The sequence below is a fragment of the Crocodylus siamensis genome, chromosome 11 (assembly GCF_052110815.1).
Source record: "Crocodylus siamensis isolate JL-2025a chromosome 11, ASM5211081v1, whole genome shotgun sequence".
Lineage (NCBI taxonomy): Eukaryota > Metazoa > Chordata > Crocodylia > Crocodylidae > Crocodylus > Crocodylus siamensis.
Window position 1 is genome coordinate 63,375,525 of NC_143405.1, and position 20,741 is coordinate 63,396,265.

The following is a 20,741-nucleotide window of genomic DNA, read 5'->3' on the forward strand; positions in this document are numbered from 1 at the left end:
GCTAATCTCAAGCCGACTCGTACTGATTGAAAACGAGAGACAGTGTTGTTTATAGAAAAGCTGTTCGGTGCCCAGTGTCAGCAGAGTTTATAAGCTCCGGCGGGTCCCCTGTGGATGGATATCCACAAAATCGAACCCGCCATCACAATAGGAGCCTTCGTTAGCAAGCTGAGGAATGAGGCCCACTGTTTAATCAAGCGTGGAAATCAATCCCGCTTCCCATTCTTATTAGTTGACCAGGTACGGGCATCAAGGAAGCTTGTCCTGCCACTGCCCGGGTGGCACCTGGACCCTTAAAAAATGTAATAACCTGTAAGATACTTGGGTTGTTATAACACACCATCCTGTTTCGAAGCAGGACCCAAGGTCAAGTTGCTGGCATGTTATCTTTCCAATTACTCGCGTGTTGCGGAAGTGCCCCAGCACCCTGTCTGAGATGGGAATGCCATTGTGCTAGGTGCTGTATGTATATACCCAGCAAGGGATGATCTGACCCTGCCCTGAAATCTAAAGCCGCATTCAGCCCAAGGCAGAAGTTTGTGCCTGATTTCCCCCCACTGATTTCAAAGAGACTGTATACATTCTTCATGTTCATCACATTTGAAAATGCCTGGTGAAGTCGGGGCCCAAATAGACCAGCTGGCATTGAAGAGAGGAGATGCATCTCTCTCCTTCCCTGCCTCCCTCCCCACCTCTTCTTCCTCCCACTCTTTGCCTCCTTCTCTTGCTCTTCAGAGGCAATGGAGAAGGGACCTCCTTTTACAGCCAAGCAACTGAGGTATGGAGAGATTAGGTGACTTGCCCAAAAGTCACATTAAGTGACTTGCTCAGTTTGTGGCAGTGTCAGGAACTGGAAATGCAGCACCTCAGCCCTAGACGAGTAACTTCAGCTCAACAGGCCATCCTGCCTGGTTAAAAACCTACCGCATCATATAGCAGTACCTTTTTACCATCCACACTTACTCTTCCCCCATGGCACCTACAGAGAAAAAGGGATTTTTAGTATCTTGGCAGATGAGACGTGGAGCATTGCCATGCATGTCTTGCAGCAGAGAAGCTACCGATAGCCTTGTGCTATTATCGTTGAATTTCTGAGAAGTTTTGTATTGGAGCTGGCATCACCCAGCAAAACTGAGTCGCGTAAAGATCCAAATCACAGAACTGATTTCCTCTCCCAAATGTCAGTCGAGACACCCTAATTGGGAAGGAGCACGGAGGGGAAGGGTCAGGCTGCGGGTGAAAGGTGCCCGTTAAGAGCTTTTTATTGACTGGTAGGGGAAGCCGGGTGACAAAGGAGATTTACTGAGGTCTTATTCCAATCCACTAACCCACTTTTCAATTTTATTCTCCATTTATGTAATGAGGAGATACCAGAGAAGGGCAAATATAGCGCGGTTGGTTCTCTCTCTGGAGGACTCAGTCAAGCAAATTACTCTTCTCCCCTTAGGAATATTATATTTCAGCTCAGACCTGGAAGTAACTTCCACTCCAGGGACTCGGAGGGAGAGAGTAAATAAGATTGAAAGCACATGCTGCCCTTAGGGTCTTTAGGCAGACTGCAGGTTTTATAATGCTGACTGTTGCCCGAGAGCCACTAAGTTATTCCTCTACAATAAATGAAGCTTTAGAGGGTTTTTTTTCCTTCCTGTTTTGCAGTTACTCTATATTTATGATGGGCATAAACATGCCTTTCCCTCTTTGGAGACTCGCCCATTGATTTTCTCAGCCCCAGCGTTTCTACCTGTGGATGCCCCCTTTCCAAGCCCTCTGCTCATTTTGCAGTCTCAGTCCTGACAGTTAATTAAAAGCAAGGCGGCCCTGAGAGGCCTGAGCTTCCCAATGAGGTGTGCTCCGCAGCTCTCACGGGGGATCTGCCACAAAACGTGTGAAGGGGACTGGTTCAGAGACCTCAAACAGTGTGTGGCAAATGGGCAAAACCAACCAGATTCTCCTGGCAGGGTTTAGCTCGCTGGGGAGCATGTCAGATCTTGTGCATATAGCAGGGAGGTTTGCACTGATAAAGACAATGTGATGGGATATTGTATCTGTTCCTTAGAGGAAGATGTTTCTTCTGCATCATAGAAAAATATTCTTTCCATGCATTTTATCTGCTAGCTAGCCCGTTACTTAAAAGCTGAGAAGCCTGTTGCATCCACTAATTTATTTGCTGGATGTCAGTGGCTTTTTTTAATGCGCTTGTGTACAAAATATTTTTGTACAAGCCCAGGAAGGTGTTAGCACAGCCTCACAATCGTACCGTTTCCTCTATTAATTGCTGGCGTTGGGGAGGAGGCGAGGGGCAGAGGAACATGTCTGTGTAGTCAGGCTGTGGAAGACAGGGGAAGCATTTCTAGTCACACCGGGACAGTGATCAAACGGTGCCTGAAAGAGCAGGAGGTGCCTGCTTACCAAGGGAAGTCAAAGCTTTGTGCAGTGTCTCCCTTTACTTGGATTAACAGCCAGCACTTCGTGCTCTTAAGTAGCACGACGGGGAGGGCCATCGAGAAAAGAAAGGACCTCTATTTAGTCCAGCCCCCTGCCTGAAGCAGGATCATCCCTATCCAAACTATCCCAAGGATGCAAGGTTAGCTTCTTATAGCAACGGCCATAATTGATGTCCCCATGCATTTTCCATTTTGCGAGAGCTGGGCCAAAGTCCTTCCTCTGCCACTGACTCCCTGAGTAGCCTTGGGCAAGTCACCTACCCCCAGAGCCGGAAGGTATTTAAGCGGGTAACTCCAGTTGAAAAGAACAAGATACATCAGACAAACCATCTGTGGTAAGCATCCTGCTACACGGGGCATCTCAAATGTCAGTGAAGGAGTGGGATCAATGCTTTTAAATACATCAAACTAGGCAACCCCTTGGGGAAGCTTGTTCTTCCCTCTGGTTGCTTACTGCAGCGAATACCCATGGTGTTTCAGCATAATTAGTGCAGTCCCATGGGCTTCTGCCAGCTTTTCTTATACCTGGCCGTAAGCAACCCCAGAACACTTCCTTGTGTTCAAGCAGGGGTGCCCACCACAAAGAAGGAGGGAGAAAACATATTGCAAATGAAGTGGATTTAATAGCGGTCATCAGCTGGGGAGAAGCGGTGCAGTCCTGTGGACTGGCAGTCAGAAGCCAGGCTCTGTTCCCAGCTCTCCCTCTGGTCTGCTGCGTGAGCTCGGACACATTGATTTCCCCTCCCAGCCTTTCTGTCTCATCTGTGTTCACTCCTCAGGCGTTCTCACTAGGCGTTTGTACAGCACCGAGCACGATGATCTCAGTTTTGAACATGACTAACAGAGACAGAAGCAGCATTCACATATGCCATTAATAGAGCATGTTTGCATTGGTGAACGAGTGTGAGTCATCTCTCTTTCTCTCGCTGACAGTGCATGAAAACCTGTGGGGAGGCGTCCCGGTACCGTAAAGTCATGTGTGTGAATCAGAATAAGCGCGTGGAGAACAGCCTGTACTGTGATGCCAGCAGGCGACCCCCCGAAATGGAGAGCTGCAGCTTACCGCCCTGCGAGTACATCTGGATCACGGGGGAGTGGTCGGAGGTGAGTCCCGACTCGTGTCTTACCTTGTCGGGCATGAGTCCCGACTCGTGTCTTACCTTGTCGGGCATGAGTCCCACGCTGTCAGACTTGACGGTCACCCGCACCATCCCTGGGGTGGTCCGGATCACAGTGAGTAGCCAGGGCCAAGCCCTCAGCTGGGGTAAATCACCATGAGGCTGTGAACAGTAGTGGATCTGTGCTGATTTTATGCCCAACTGGGCATGTCTACAAAAGACGCTTACTGTGCATTAACCTAATAACATTGCGCAATAGGAAGAATTTCTTTGCTGTCCGAGTCCCCAAGGTCTGGAACAGCCTGCCATCAGAGGTGGTTCAAGCACCTACATTGAACACCTTCAAGAGTAAATTGGATGCTTATCTTGCTGGGATCCTATGACCCCAGCTGACTTCCTGCCCTTTGGGCAGGGGGCTGGACTCGATCTCCCGAGGTCCCTTCCAGCCCTAATGTCTATGAAATCTATGAAATCTAAAATCTATGAGAGAAACTGTGCTCATAGCCTGCTGCACAGTGTTTTTAAGCTAATGTGCAGTAAACATCACTAAATAACTGTGCGCTGATGCTACTGCACAGTAACTTTAAGTATTGCACATTTAGTTAGTATTTTATTAAGGAAGTACTAAACTAAATGTGCAGTAACTGAGGCACATTAATGAGCGTGTAGATGGGCCCACTGAGATTGGACCAAAAGAACTGGTGAAAGTAGTTCGGTCCTCTTTGCTTTTATCCCCTGGAGCAACCTGGGCTGAGGGCCCAGCGGTGTATGAATGTGGGCAGAGACGTGCCCAGTGCTCAAATCATGATGTGCAACATGGCATTCATGGGCAGTTTCTCTGCTGGAGGAGGAACAAGGAAACAAGAGAGAGGATATTAAAAAGCAGGTGTGAGCGGCCAGCAGAGCCTGCTTGATAACTAGAAGCACTTTCTAGGTTCCCATTCAGGCTCCATCTAAAGGACCCTTGTATTACATCTGTCCTGATCCTCTTTGCTATACTTACCCTGCAGTCAGATCAAGGCCATCTCACCCCAGAGCCCTGCTAAAAAAAGATCCTGTAAGGCTCCCCTGAGTTTGGTGGTGCTTTGCATCTATTCACAGTAGTCCGAGGCAGCTCTGGCAAAGTGAGCTACTGCTCCCGGCAAATCGGTCCCAGAATGCATTGCAATAACATGCAACTGGTGCAGACCAGTTCTTTATCAGTCTCTTAGGACACTAGCAGTGGGTGCTTCTCCCCTGAACCACCTTCCCCTTCATGAAATCTGGCTGGGTACGCAACATTAAGGCCTGTGCTACACCTTGCATATGTTACACAGTTAACTGGTTAATCACGCCGTGAATTTAGACTGGTCACTCATGCAAAGTAACCTTCGCACAATGAATTGGTTAATCGTGCAATACATTTAGACCAGCCACATGTGCAGAGTGCTTAAAAATGACTCATCCAGCTATAAAAAGAGCCAGCCGGCTATGAAAAGGTCTAAGCACTCTATAACTGGTTTCTATCCAGTTGAAATCTGAATGTGTGAAAGGGCCCTAACAGAGCTTTTTTGTGCCCTTAGTGCTCCGTCACCTGCGGCAAGGGGTACAAGCAACGGCTGGTCTCCTGCAGCGAAATTTATACTGGGAAGGACCATTATGAGTACGGCTACCAGAACACGGTCAACTGCCCCGGCACGCAGCCCCCGAATATCCACCCCTGTTACCTTGGGGAGTGCCCAGTCCTGGCAACATGGCGCGTTGGCAACTGGGGAAGTGTGAGTGTGATGCACAGGCTTTGTGACGGGAGGGGAGGGGTAGTTTCTAAAGGTTGGTCGGCAGCTTCAAAAGACCTGGTGCTCTTTGCACAGATAGGGAATGAAACGGAGGTGACCATTTGACTGGGGTGCAGGAAGGGCTATAGTTGGCCACGCACTGAAGACGTTTCCCCCTAAAGCCTGTGATGTGCATGGCCAACCATATGGTTGTGTCTTGTGACTAATTGATATGCCAAAGTTTAGGCCATTGCAACCTCAAAATACAGAAGATTCTGCTTTCCTGTAAGTCCTGCAGTAGAGCAAGGGCGAAGACATTAGCTTTTGGCTGTAAAATTACTGTGGTGTCTCCTCCCCCTCTTCCGGAGCTGAAATCACAAGGTTTTGAGTGAAAGCACCACCCTTCGCTTAGTCCAAAACTCCAGTGTTGCTTGGATTGCTGCATTTCTCCCACGAGTTTGATTTATTGACACTTCTCAGGCACTGAGAGCAATTTATCAAGTCTGTGCGAGATTACCAGGGTCGAGTCAAGCGGAAGATGCTGAAAATTGTCTGAGCTAATAGTAAAGCTGAGCTGCTTTGAGCCAGAATGCCTATTTAGGGGGAAACTCTGATGTTTGAAGAGAGATGTTGTTCCAGGTTAGGACGAAAACTACAGTTTTCTACCTTTTGTGCCACAAGGAAAACCTGGGGAGACAATCATGTTAGAAGATCAAAATGGTTTTGTTCAGAAACAGAGCAGAGCATCCAGCTCTTCCCCATTCCTGGGGACTCCCCAGGCCGTACCCAACCCAAAGGGATCCCATAAGGGCAGCTGGAGAGTCCAAACTGAGCATGGTTTTGCCTCCTGCTGAAACTGTGGCTCATACAGAGTAATCACAGCTTGTCCATGGGTGGTTTGCTGTAACCTGTGAGGAATGTCTTTTGCCATCCTACTGTGCATGGGCCAAGACTAATTGTTCTAAGGCGGCTAGCAATTGATTGCCCTGGTTTTTGGGAGCTTGTTCTAAAATACCTTAGTGTGGGCTTGGTTTTCAAAGGAAGGGTTCCCACCTTCTTTGGACCTTTAAAGGTATCTTAGTTTGGCCACCCAACACCCGATGCATCCAAAAGAGGCCATTGCTTTTGCAGACTGAAACCTTGCATTGTGCAAAATGAAGGGCAGGTTGCAGTGCCATAAATACCATAGAGATTGACTTTGAGTTTGAGGTCCAAAGAGGCCAAAATTTCCCCTAAGCTGCACGGCAGTTTGCATGTGAAACCATAACGGTGCCTTTTAGTGACCCCGAGCTGTACTTGACAGGAGTAAAGAGGGATTAGCATGGATGCTAATCAAGCTTTCTAATGAGTACTTGTCTCTTGGGCATCCTGGCTGTGAAATGTGGTGTGGAAAAATGTCCATGCAGTGGGCTAAGCAAGTGGAACGAGCTGCTCTGGTGAAACATTTCCATCCCCTTCCAGCAAAGCACTTAAGTGCTGCCTGTTAAGGACCATGAAATCAGTAGGGCCTTTGCAAACTTATCTTCACCCAGCAGCCAGCTGGGCTTCCTCTGCTTGGCACTCGAAAGCCTCGGCCCTGGAACGCACTCACCATGCTTTCTTCTTGCAGTGCTCTGTTACGTGCGGTGTTGGAGTGATGCATCGGTCAGTGCAGTGCCTAACAAACGACGACCAGGTGAGCACCTTGTGCCACGCTGATTTGAAACCTGAAGAAAGAAGAATCTGCCACAATATCCACGACTGTAAGTCTTCTACACTGTGCTTCACCTTCCGGTTCTGATGGCTTGATCCTGGGATGCACTGAGCATCTGCAGCACCCACTGACCTCCTTGAGAGCTGCAGTGCTCAGTGCTTTCCAACATCAAGTCCCCAGTCCAATCAAACATGAGTTTCGTGAGGTTTCCAGGACTCATGGCTACATGGCAGTTATGGGATCTATGGTTCACTGCTGGCCAGGGAGCTTGCGAGGTTGCAGAAGAAATCCTGAAATACAACTACCCAATTCCTGCCTGACTACAAACCTTTCTGTTTCATTGCAGGTGAATTACCAAGGGCTTGCAAAGATGTTAAAAGACTCAAAGGTGTCACTGAAGATGGAGAATATTACCTGAACGTTAAAGGAAAGATAATCAAGGTGCGTTTCAGCAACCGATTGAAAATCATGCGTGTGCGGTTCCCAAAGGCGCAAGAGTCTCTCCTATATGCTCATTATTTCCACCACTGCAATTCCCACCTTCTGTTTTCTAAATGCATAGGTTTCTGACAAAATGATGGTCTCTCCCTTTCAGATATATTGTTCTGGGATGCAGACTGACAGCCCAAAGGAGTATGTGACTCTTGTGAGTGGGGATGCGGAGAATTTCTCTGAAGTGTTTGGGTACAGGTAAGAAATCACTTGGGTATGAACTTCACGGTGCCTGTTTCCCAATCCGGAGCTGAACAGGCTCTTTTCTGATGCAGATTACATAATCCGACAGAGTGTCCGTACAACGGGAGCAGACGGGAAGACTGCCACTGCAGGAAAGATTACACAGCAGCTGGGTTTTCCACCTTCAGCAAAGTAAGGCTGGACCTGAACACTATGCAAATCATAAGTGAGTAAAAACAGGGCCTCACCATCCACACGCGCCTGTTTTACACACAGCTACACCTTGGTTCAGAGCAAGAGCGGGCATTCGCTGCTCACCATTCGTGACCTGTCCTGCTAGAGACCTCCTTTTGTTGCAAATCCCGTCAACCCTGGCAGTTCACGTTTAGGGATCAGAAGAGCAGTTGAGCATGCTCTTTTCAGGAAGTTTAAATCGTTTCTCTCTAGCATCCCAACTTTGCTCTTTGGAAAGGTCTCTGAGTCCCACCTACTTTTGTTTTCTGGTCTGTTTGTTTCTTATTTTAAAGCTGACTCAAACAGCAGCTATTGTCGTAAAGGGCCCAGACATGCAGCCATCCACCCACAAGTGCTGCGTGCAGGATAATGTGCAGTGGGGCTGTTCTCTGCATGGTGCACTCAGATGTAGCTTTGTTAGTACCGTGTGGACAGAAGTCTGAATCCTGAGAAGCACTTTTGGGGTCTTGCTTGCTGCCTGCTGAGGTCTTTCCTTAGGTATCAGTGAGCAATGAGCCAAGACCGTGGAGCCAGTCTGACTCCTGAGAAAATGGGAGTTTTGCTGGTGCCCGGTTAGAGCAGAATGGGACTTCAGCGCTGCAGTGGGAGTCACGTGCCCATCGCTCATGGTGATGGTAGTGGGAGCAGGGAGCCTGTCGGAAGTGGTCTCCAAGAAAAGTCGCAGATGTACCCTGCAGGCAGGGATTTGGCCATCCAGATTTGTGCAATTGTTCTCAGAAATGTGTTTAAAATACGGTGTAGTGTTGTTATCAGGGGTGTGGAAATGACTTTAGAAAGTAAATACCGTAGCTGAAACTTTTTAAAACACCACAGATTAAATACATCTTGTACTACAGCAGTTCATCCTGTTGCTTTCACATTGGGAGATATCCCAGTCGCATTCAAGCTGCCAGTTATTAGTCTGTGTTTAAAAAAAAAAAAAAAAAAAAAAAGTAAAGACATCATGCTAGGATTTTTCAAAGGAACCGTCCTATGGGAATTAGGCACCACATTCCCATAAAAATTCAAAGGAGCCTAAATCCCTTCCAGCCCTAAAGTCTGTGCAGTCCTTTTGAAAATCCCAGCTTAAATAAATGGATGTTAGTTGAAGTCAGTCCATTGGAAATTCTCATTGAACCTGCCCTGTGTCATCTAATCTATCAAAATAATCATTTTAATCCTTCCTAGCAACACAAGTTTTCTTCTAATCCAAAACTCCCCTTCTTGGCTGAAGGGAACGTATATGTTTTAGATCTTCAGGTGTCCTTTTTTATTATTGGTTCATTCAAATTAACTTTATTCTGATATGGAAATGTAGTACAAATGGAAACACTTGATAGGGTTATAGTTTCTGTATAATCTGACAGGCTGAATTCCCCAAGGTATTCCAACACATTCATACATTTCAGCATGTGAACAGCCCTGTTAAATTCAGTGCATGTCACATGCTGGAAGTTTACATACATGCTGAATCAGGGTTTTAGTACCAAAACCCAGCAGAAAAGATCTTAACACTGGAGATTAATGTGCAAAAGGAACTCTAGGAGCTTTACTTGCTTGCAAATAGTATGTTTAAATGTTTCTCTCCCCATCTCTCTCTGCGCTGTTCACCAAACATTTTTCACAGCAACTGATTTACAGTTTGCACGGACGCTTGATGGACGACCTGTTCCTTATGCCACTGCTGGGGACTGCTACAGCGCAGCCAAGTGCCCGCAGGTATTTGACAGCAGCATCTTGCACGAATTGGATCCGTTTGTTATGTCCTGGCCTTTGTATTAATTACTCCCAGGCGCGTTGGCCAAACTCCAACACTTTCTCACCTCAACGGTCTGTAACTTGCCCTGGTCTGTACATAATGTACTCGCAGTTCTGAAAACAACCTTAGAGGTGGGTTATTACGAGACAGCCAGCAGGGTCCGAAAGGAGGCGATCCAAAATGCCAGGCTGAGGAAGGTTCAGAGCTGGGAGGGATTAAGAGAAATGCCCAACTTGGAGGTCAAGTTGTAGACAGTGCAGGCAAAGATGAAGGAAGAGGAGAGCGAGCTTGTCAAGTAGCACGCGTGTTCACATAAGAGGAAGTTCATCCGAGACGGACGGAGGCCAGGGGGTCCTGTAGGTACAGCCAGTGAGCAGAAGAGTTAAGAGGGTGTGGGGGCTGCAAGAAGAATTGATTGAACTTTTGATTGTGCACCACGGGGGAGTAGGAATGGAGATGATGGTGAGTCCAAGTTGAGGCAGGGGAAAAGGAGGGCCAAGGTCAAGTGTGAAGGTGTGTAGGCAGTTGAGGGGAAGGAAGGACAGGCTGGAAGCAGGAAAGTTGCAGGAGTTCACTTGTGCCCATTATGCATGCACATTTGGAAACGCTCTGGCAGGAGCAGCTGCATGCCAGCGCTCTGCACTTCCCTGGTGTACAGCCTTCCACGTTTCATGATCTCCCCCAATACAACCAGCTTCTGAAACCACCAAGCTCTGGAATCAGGGCAGCAATTGAGCAGCTCAGCTGGGATGAACCCACAGCCCATGCGCTAAAAGGCTAAAGTAGGATAAATAGGGAGTCAAGAGAACAGAGAAATCTCTTCATGTCCTTGCCTTCCAACTTCTGGAGCCGGCGCTTTTCCTTATAGCACAAAGGCTTGGAGACTGAGCTGCTACCTCAGGCATGTTCAGGAATCCTGATTGCCACCTGCCACCAAGGTGGAGGTTTGATGCTGAACTGCAAATGGACATTGCCAAAGTAGCAAATGCAGTGAGCAAAGCTCAGAGCCATCTGCTCTTTCACAGCCTAGCAGCCGTTTTGGACAGGGTAGGTCAGGTCGGGAGACTGGTATTGTAAATTGAAAAGGGGTATTTCTAAGTACAGAAACAAGTGGTTGTTTGCATGTGCAAGTGAATGAGACCGAATCCAGCCATGCCCCTGAACTGTTTATTTTCCTTGGCTGGGGTTAAAAAAAACAAAAAAACCCCAAACAAACAAAAAAAAGGAACATTGATTTAGGACAGATTTAAGGAGCAAACAAAACACTTTGGGTTTTACTTCAGGAGAACAAAATAAAGGACGTTACAAAACAAGGACAAGGCTGGCCTCTGCCGATGAGGAGTGGCAAGAAAGCTGCAAAGTTTGACGGAGCTGATTTAGTTGCGTTACATTTTTCACCAGCTGATGCAGCACGGCAGGTTCTGCGGCACGCGATGGAAAAGCCAAGCGTGCCCTCAGCTGGCCAGTGGGGAGAAAGCAGCCCTTCCCTTAGCATCACATCATCCTGGCCATGCTCAATGCTGCAAGAATTGAAAACACGGCCAGAGAGGTCTTGTTAGAAGAACGACATGCTAGCGCATGGGGAGGGCAGGAAGCTTGCAGCTGTGCAAAGCAGGACAGTTTTAACTCCTGGGGCGTTCAGCATTTTTTGGGGCGTTCAGCATTTTTTGGGATTTCAAGCACGTTGTGATCGAGCGGCTCCAGAAGCAGCAGCTCGGGGGATAATCAACTTGTTTCTGTGTTTTTCTTTTTAGGGTCACTTTAGCATCGACCTTTACGGAACTGGCCTTTCGGTGATGGAAACAGCAAAATGGCTCTCACAGGGAAACTATGCAGTGTCAGAAATTCAGAAATCCCCAGTAAGAAAACGACTGTCTTAATCCTGACCTCTAGGTATCCCTGTATCACTGATGTCGGGGCTCCAGCAGGCACAGACTGCATTGCTTTCATAGCATCCCTGTCATGAGCACGTAGCGTGAATTGAGGAGACGACACAGGAAATAAAACAGAGCCCTGAACCATGAGCGTGCGTTGTCGTCAGGTGTGGGGCAACGGTCGTAAATGTAACTTGCTCTGAATTACGGCAGTTAATTAGTGAGTCTGTCTAGCCCTGAATGCTGAGCGCCTGGGCGCAGACATGTCTTTAATTAGTTGTCTGAATCCCCCGGGAGGGAGCCTGTACCACCAGCAGCGTGGACCTGGGGCTGCGCTCTCTGACGAGGCCTCAGGCGAAAATTCGTGCTGGTAGAAGGGCTGCAAAAATTGACCTGCTGCTCTCTCCTATCTGTAACTTCTAATTGCGTGACAGGAGCAGGCTAATGACCAAGACTAACGAGAAGTATTGGGGCACAGCTATTATTATTCATACTGCAGCAGCCTCTCAAAACCGCAGCCAGGGATCAGGCCCCCTTTTTGCCAGGTGTTGTATGTGTAAGAAGGAAGAGACTCTTTGCCCGAAACAGCTTGATTGCTTTTAGGTGGAAGAGCTGCCAAGGCAGGGGGAGTAGCCAGGAGAAATGGGGGGTCAGGAGAGAATTGCTGCCTGATTTGGTCTTCACATTTGTCTCCAGTGCACTAAACAAGCCCTCCCATGAAGGTTAGGGACCCCCTTCCCAGTGGGATGTACCAGATCGCTTCAAGCGGGGATTGCAGAGTCTTATGATGGATAGCACCGGCTGCTCCCTCCTGCCAAGACATGCAATGGGAAGGGAAAGCGGGGGGAAAGGAGAGAGGCAGTGAAGTCAGAAGCTGTAGGTGAGGATGGCAAGAAGAAAGATGAGGGATTTACTGTGAGGCTGTAATGCCTGTGGGCCTGGCTCCTCTCAAGTTGCAGGGCTGGCTCTGCAGAGCTATGTCCCTGCTCGTGGATCCATTTGTGAGCTTGGGTACCAACACTGGCCCAGCTGGCAGCAGCAGGTGGCTCAGCCTGAGCATTTGCCCAGCTTCGCTGCTGAATTTGCAGCCTACGCTGAGCTAAGTCTCTGAGCTGGCAATCTTAAAGCAGCTCTGCTATGTCCATACCTAAGCTGAAGTCACTACAGACCTGCCTTGAGTGAGTGAAGGTTAATGAATACACAGGACTACACCATATGCATGGGAAGGTCAGCCAATTCTTAGTTTTGTTGCGAGCGTTTTCTGGCCTCGGCTCACTGCAGGTGCCCTGACCTCGCTCGTCCATGTAGAAAAGTCAGTCTCATCACCGCGCTGCTGGAGAGGGACTCTCGTCCTGTAGCCAGGGCTCAGCCTTGGGCCTGGTCCATCTCAGCAGAAGACAGTGGGACCAGTCCCAGGCTATATCCCCCTCTCACACCGTGCCTCATGCAGGGGTTTGGGGATCTCGAGAATCATGCTAGGGTCTTGCAGTGACTTGGGTATTATTTCCAGGTGCAGGATGTGCCAGACATAAATGACTTAGGCTTGTTACCATGGGCATTAAGCAAAGAGTAGCCTTCTGTTCCTTTCTGGCTGCTCAGGTTGTGCTTTGGTTTGTTTTTTTTTCCTCCTTGCCGCCCCTTGGCTCAGAGAAGTAGCTACTAGATGAGGCCTTGATGGGGTTTTTTTCTGCCTGGAGGAGAAATGGGTGATCAGGGCGGGAGGTGGGTCTTGGGTGCTGCCCTGTTTAATGAGCAAGCACATACGGAGCAGGGTCAGCTGTCACAAGAGGAAGGCAGGGCCCTAGACTCGGGGCTCAGCAGGAGGAAACCTCTGCAGTTCCTTGCAGAAAGGAGGGAGGCAAGAGGACACGATGTTGGCTAGAACAGATGCCCCATTTCAGACCATGTTACCTGGCTTGCCCTCTGCCACCTGCTAGGCACAGCTCAGTGCCATTGCTGTATGAGTAGAATAGCAGAGGGTGGAGCCAGGTGTGCAAGGGAGCTGGTGGCCTGTCATGTAAAAATAAATGCTCTGGGCAGCCCTGCCCTACCCTTCAGTCCTGTTTGCTTCTGAGCCAGGGCAGCAGGTCCTTCTGTGTATGGGACGAGTGAGAGGAGCGCGTGGCTCTTTGCAGAACTAGAGTAAAACCAGGCTGGATTCAGTTTGCTCGGGTGTAGCTTCATGGGCTTCACTGGAGTTCAGCCACGCTCTCACCAGTTTACACTGAAGTCAGACTTTGTCCCCAGGACTCTTCTCTATTCTCTGCCATCTCCACATACTTTCCACCATATTTCAATGACCTGCAGCATCCAAAAGACACCAGAGGAAGGCAGGTAGAGCTGTGAGGCAGTGCAATAGATGCCTAAGACAGCTGTGGACTCTCCATCGCTGGAGGTGTTCAAGAGCAGGTTGAACGGCCACTGATCAGGAATGGTCTAGGAGTAGGGATGCCTGTGCTCTGCTGTAAAGATTTCCCGTGCTTCTGGGCTTTGGCAGTTGCCACATAGGACCAGGAAGGATTTTTTCCCCCTTCTGCTGCTACAAGATTTAAAATTTAAAAATACATTTCTTCCAATAGATGCTTCAGTGACCCTATTAAAACGCCATCAGAGCTGGGCCTCCAGGGATGGCTATGGTTAACTCCTGTGGCCTAACACTGTTTTAAGACCTCATTTCTGATTCTGTCCACAGGATGGTACCAAAGTCCTAGGGAAATGTGGTGGTTACTGTGGGAAGTGCACGCCTTCATCTGGAACTGGCCTCGAGGTCCAAGTGCTATAGCTGGATGGGTTCTCCTGGTTCCTGCGCAAAGGTAAATCTTGCCAGGAATTGATTGCTAACAACACACAGCACAGCAGCGTTTGCAAAACTGCCTGCTGTCCTATAGTCTTAACTTGCTCTAAGCCCTTTAAGCACCTAAATACCTTGGGGTTAGATGCCTGTTGGCCTAGCTAGACTGCCGCCTAGCATGCCTGAGACAGAGGGCTTGTGAGCGGTGCTGAGCTCACACTCAGAGCTGCTTCACAGTGGCTACAAAGCGATGCTCCCAGGAGCATGGGGCAGACGTTGATGTCCCCTTAGGTCATGTTGCATCACATTCAAAGTGCTTGCTCAGGCCCAACGAGCGCTTAGAAAAGAGGCTTTTAGCTTCCAAAGCCTATAAGCGCTTTTGAACTGCTCCCCAGCATTTAATCTCCGATGATAATAAAACCTGAGTGCTAGGTAATACTTTCCAAATTGCTTAGCAAAGAGGCATACATGTCCATGCGATTCTGCAGCACGGAGTTGGCATGTATCACAGAAGGAAGCAACTGCTTTTTGGCCCTGCCCTTAAAGAAAATGCCAGAGGTCATTTGGTGGAATTGTTTTTTTGGTTGGAAACTTGCTTTTTGAGTCACTGGTGCTCCTTCATGCTGTTCTGGACCCAGAAGTAAATGCAGGAGTATGAGACCTCAGAAGCAAGGAGGCCGATCTCACTAAACCGTGCTACTCGCTGTCTTTCTTGCAGGATGTGCAAGCAGGAAGCTGAGATGAGCTGGATGAAGGATAGCGATGCAATACCTCTGCCTTCTACTTTTGTACTTGTTTGTGTGTGTATATAGCTTGTATATTCTTAATGTACAGTATAATATTTATGTTTGGAATTATTTATTTTGATTTAATATTTTTGTACGTAAAATGTTTATATTAAGGCTGCTTTTACTGTTTTTTTTATTAAACCCTGCAGTCAAACCACTGCATTTTACGTACTCTACATTATATGTAGCGTTATGACAAAAGTGATACTTTATTGTCACTGTACTCAATTGTTTACTTTCAGTCAGTGATTTTTCTTCTTGTTACAGGCTGCTTTGGCCTTTTTAAGGTGCTACCAAATTGGCATAGGGGTATTTTTGGCATTTCGATACAACCTTTGTGGAAGGGAAATAGAGCAGGTAGGATTTCCATTTTTTTTTTTTTTTAAATGATCAAGCAGACAGCACTAAAGGGACACATGTAAAATCAATACGGTGCTCATTGCAGTATGAGTTATTGTCTTTTAGGTGTATTTTCAATTCCACATGACCTCTGTGGCCAGTCATAATGATTGCTGGTTTGGTGCTAATGTGAGATATTTATTAATACTTTGTAGTTCTAGATCTTCAGATCCCTTGCCATTACGAGCAAAAAAAGGGAGTGAAGAGGAGAAACAGCTAGATGAGCCAAGTCACGCAAATTAAGTTTTCAGCCTGCGAACACATTCAGAACTTGAACCCCAGTATTTGTAAGGCTTGTAAAAACCTTGATTGTTTTTTTTCCAAATAATATTTTCTAATTGAATGTGCCACTGCACTTCCTGGCTCCATCTGGATGTGTGGGTGCTTAATTCTTCTAAGAAAGGTTGATTGGGCCATATGTTCCCATGGTCTGTGCACTGAAAGGCATAGCAATGTACTACAAAATCTGCCACAAAGTCCTAAGGGGAAGCCAAAAACACCTACTCATATTATGCTGCTGCTAGCATGCGGGATCACTCAGAATAGCCTCTGAAGATCCCGTTGGGAATGGAAATGTTGGAGGATCAGCCTGGGTACTGTAAAGCTAAGTTGCAGCTCCAACCTGTGCTAGGTCTGTGTTGGCAGACTCTGCAATGTTTCAGCGGATTTCTGTGCCTACAAGTACTGCCAACTGGGTCTGATAGGCTTCATCATGAACTTGCCAGTTGTATAAATAAGATCACTTTGTACCCACAGAGATCTGCCCGCTCCTGCACAGGCTGACCTGTGTGTATTGGTGCGTGGCTTTGCATCACCCAAAAAGCAGCCATGCTCTTTGGGTGTTTCCCATCCAATGCACAGCTGGTCCTGCAGTCTTTATTTCAGGAAAAAAAAACAACCCATCTGTTCAAGTCAGATGTGGCCAAGAAAGCAGTGCAGACCTGGCCTTTTCTGGATTATATCAAGCATCATTCCTGAACGTCATGGTCTGCTGGGTGGTAATGATATGGCCATGCTATTTTTGTAGGAGATGACTGTGTCCCTTAGCACTTTCTTCGCAGTCTCATTGCAAATGGGAACATATTGCCCATCCTCATTATGAGTTTGGTCTGATCGGAAGCAGGAAGTTCCCAGAACAGTGTAGGAGGGAGCCTGTTACCATGAAACTTCCTGCAGTTTAGGAGACCAAAGACATTTGTTAACCCATTTGGATAAATATCTACACTGGTGGGTGCACAAGCTTATTGAGCCCGACCTCTGAATACATGGGGTCCTATTTATCTACCATGACTCTTCGCCCATTGTGAATGAAGGCAGGTGTTTAAATCAACCTAAGTGATCCCTAAATGGCAGTGAGTGTGCCCACTGCTTTGTAATCCATGTATTTGATGACTTGTTCCCAGTGCCTGTGTCCAGCCACCTAACCCTGCATTGCTGTACAGTGCAGCTTAGCAGCAGGAATCTCAGGTGACATCCATTGGCAAATATGCTGTGCTAATTTAGACCACCTGAAGATTAGACCCTCTGTATTGCTAAGGAACGTCACTTAGGAACTCCAGTTAATGTTTGGATCCAAATGGAAAGATATAGGTTTCCCAAATGCATGACTGTTTTCTCACCAAATACTTGGATGTGATTATATTACAAGCAGACTCATTTTTCACCTGCACTGTAGGTTGGTGTGTAACAGTAATAAATGACCCAACATTTTTGAGCAAATGCCAAAAATACCATTTTGGAATTCATGTAATAAGAGAAAAAAAAAAACAAAAGAAAGAAAAAGAGTAGTTATGGAATAGTAATTTTGTGATTACTGCTCAGCATTAAAGCATCTGTTCTGTATGGAAAAAGGGAAAATTGCACTATGAACTTTAGGGGAGAAACAGTGGTGCTTAGACAGTACAGGCTGATAATATTTTCTGTAATGAAGTGAATGAGTATTTATAAAAAAAAAAAAAGGAAATAATATTGTGTCCTGTACGCATTCCTTTCTACAATGTAGTTTCATAATGGTTATCAACAAAGCAAGAGAAATCTAAAAATATATTAAATAAATCATAAAGGAGTCATTGATAGATACTAAACTTGAGCATCATTGATTGATTTAAATAAATGAGAACAAAATGTTGAGGGCCACTGAGACATTAGACATCTCTCATGAAATAAATATTATATATATCTCTATATAGAGATATATATAGTACAATGCCATTATTTTTCTGAATGTTTTGTTTTGGGGGCTTTTTTGTTTTGTTTTGTTTTTTTGTAAGCACTTTTCTGTATAAGGTTTCTTTTCTGTCTGATTGCCATCAAAAGGGAATGAATGATCTATAGTGTGTGCCGGTGTCTTATTTCTCCATTTCCCATCATAGTCCATTACCTGTTATAGAGGCAAAACGTGTTGTACACAAGGGGAAAATACACTGAATGATAAAAGAGGAATCTTCATGTTGGCATTTATTTTCGTGAATGACTGATTGCTGTTTCTCCTTTTTCTTCATGCCAAAAGGGTTCAAAGGGAGGTGGGGGAGAGGAATCGTATTGTCCCGTTATCCAAAGTTTCAGCAGGTAGAAATAGTCTTGAAGGCTATGAGCCACAATTCACAGCCTGGGGAAACGGGAAAAGCTCCAGAGATTTCCATGCCAATTTAGAGAGATCATCAGGAACGATGGTTTAGGGCAAATGTTAAAGCGGTAGATTAGCACCTAAGAAATTTTGAAACAACAAGCTGGGTTAAGCAAGGAAATTGTAAAAGCACGGCCTAAAGGAACGTGACGAAATGATGATAAGCCTCGATCTGAGGATGATGCTTGATGGGTTCCCCAGTCTGCCCCATAATCTGTTTAATAAAGGACGTTAATGGGATGGATGCAAACTTGGATGAACCCTGGTGAGTTTGCTTGGCCTCCAAAATGGCCTGGCTTATTTTGGTCTTCTCTTCTATAGGCAGTAGGGAATCCTGCGTACATACATACATTCATTGGCAGGTTTAAAATAAATGAGCAGGCTTAGGAAAATGCTTCTGTGAAACCGTTGGGAGGAAGTTGCCCCTTGGTCAGTTCAGAAGTGGAGCCATGTGCCAGGTGTATAAAATGTGCTCTTAACTGCATTATTTTTTGACAACACAACTTTCCTCTACCCTCTGTCTCTGGGTTCTTGGTCACCAACACTTGATATTTCCAGTTATCTGTATCCAACTTCCTGCCATAGCCGAGCACAGAAGGAGAGAAGTAGTGGAGAGATTCCTTGCATGAGGCCATGGCTGGGAGGGGAGGTCTCATGTGACAGAGTAGTAAAAAATGACCCTCAGGATTTGATCCTAACTAGCAGCAGAGATATGTCCTTGGAGAGCCAAGCAACAGGGACTAAGATATACTACTGGTTTAAAAGACTGAAGATGTCCAGTGCTGCATCACCATTTTTTATTTCAAGTTTGCAGGAAAGATTACTGTGCAGACGACCACTCTGGATCTCTTGGAAAAAGTAAGCGACATTTTGCTTGCTTAGCTTGGCGGTGCACAGCAAGGCGGATGGCTTGCCCAGAGCACCCCTTAAAGTCACTGCCAGGCTGTTTTCTTGTGAAGGTCCAGCATGTTACTTGCCCCTTGGACACATTCAGTGAAAGGCTGCAACATACTTAAGTCAGTTATCGCTTTGCAAATGTAAGGTTGAAAAAAAAACGGTGAGTCTTGAGCCCATTGATACTGCTCCTGTGCTATTGTAGCTGGGATCAAGAGTCTTCTTGCTGTTGCTTTGGCTTCCCCTTCAGGGGTACTCACGGGGTACATGGTGAAGAGGTAACAGCATCACACCTACGGTAATTCAGGCAGATGCTGCAATGAGAGCAGAAGGACCACAGTCTGCTGCTATAGCAGATGACCCGTTCCTCAGCTCAGCGCTTGATGAGACAGCCTGGTTTCCAGCCCAGTCTCTTACAGGATTAACACCTTAACACAGGGCTGTCCCGTTTCTCAGCATCATCTTAAGAGGAGTTGACACTGGTGACTGTTTGGTATAAGATACCAGTGGCAAAACTGTGGTAGGTTGAATGTAGCCTGCCCTCCTCACCCAGCGAAGAAAGGAAGGTGTTCACAAAGCCCCTGCAAAGAAAGCTAAAAGGCCAGGCACCTGCAAGGCTTAGACACGAGCTGTTAACCAGGGAAGGAGCAGGAGGCATGGCAGTGGATGTTGCAGGGTCTGTACAGGCAAGAAAACAAATCGTGCCCAAAGGGAAGGCATTGGGGTTTTGCCTTTGCAGTGGGGGCCACAATTTTGGCCCTAAAACGTCTCCAGTTGCTCATGACCTGCTATCATACACGAGGCACAACAAATCATTTATCTCCTGCTAGCCCTTTAGTCCCATGCAGGAAATGAGGAGCTGCATCTAAAATGTACTGTCCTTGCAGCTGGGTTGATCAAGAGGCAAAAGAAATCAGGATTCAAGTTAGAGGTGATATCTTTTATTAGATTTTTTTCAATTAAATAATTTTTTTTTTGCACAAATCTAGTTGGTCTAATAAAAGATATCACCTCTACCACGAGTCCTGATTGCTTCTGTCCTTGCTGGGGCTCTATTGGGCTCTCGTATAATTGCACCTGCCTGTTTCCTGCCTTCAGGCTTTCTCAGAGGCCTAAAATCAGAGACGTTTCCTGTTGAGCAGGGAGATTGGCTCCAGTTTAGATGAGAAATTGGAACAAGATCAGAGAGGAGTTACAAGAGTGCTTCAAGGTCTGCAAGAGACCTGAGGAGACCATGCTGGCTTCTAGTCTAAGAGCTACCATTCCTATTAAGTGGGATAGAGGAGTGACCTGAGTCTGGCCTACAAGCTCCTTCACAGGGAGGTGGACTTTTCATCTTGAAGACAAAGGCATAGCAATTCAAATTGGAAATAAGGCTGCCTTTTTAACAGTGATGGCAATTAACCATTGCAGCCGGCTCACAGAGGGAAGCAGTAAATTCTCCATCACGTGGAGTCTTTCTGAAAGATATGCTCTGGTACATCCTGAAGTTATTAAACTCAATGACCTTTGCTTAGGTGGTGTGGGAGAATGTGTCTCACCCTCTCAGGAGTCACTGAGTGAAGCTGTCCAGCCTCCGTTGTGCCAGGAGATCAGATGAGATGTCAAAAGTCAAACAAGTGCTTTTTTCTAGAAAGAGAAAGTTTGACCCCAGACATTTTTTTGGGGGGGCGTTTAATTTGCTTTCATCTG

The 20,741-nt window shown here is 46.7% G+C and overlaps 1 protein-coding gene across 1 annotated transcript in view; it reads left to right on the forward strand.

Annotated features, from left to right (window-relative positions):
• Positions 1 to 17,858, forward strand: part of ADAMTS9 (ADAM metallopeptidase with thrombospondin type 1 motif 9) — a 105,973-nt gene extending 88,115 nt beyond the window's left edge. The window contains exons 34-43 of the mRNA XM_090021152.1: positions 3,378 to 3,548; positions 5,125 to 5,319; positions 6,926 to 7,058; positions 7,356 to 7,450; positions 7,605 to 7,699; positions 7,777 to 7,910; positions 9,546 to 9,637; positions 11,432 to 11,536; positions 14,244 to 14,364; positions 15,061 to 17,858. Coding sequence (XP_089877278.1) covers positions 3,378 to 3,548; positions 5,125 to 5,319; positions 6,926 to 7,058; positions 7,356 to 7,450; positions 7,605 to 7,699; positions 7,777 to 7,910; positions 9,546 to 9,637; positions 11,432 to 11,536; positions 14,244 to 14,333 — 1,110 coding nt within the window. The 3' untranslated portion in view covers positions 14,334 to 14,364; positions 15,061 to 17,858. The remainder of the gene's footprint in view (positions 1 to 3,377; positions 3,549 to 5,124; positions 5,320 to 6,925; positions 7,059 to 7,355; positions 7,451 to 7,604; positions 7,700 to 7,776; positions 7,911 to 9,545; positions 9,638 to 11,431; positions 11,537 to 14,243; positions 14,365 to 15,060) is intronic.
• Positions 17,859 to 20,741: the final 2,883 nt, after the last annotated feature.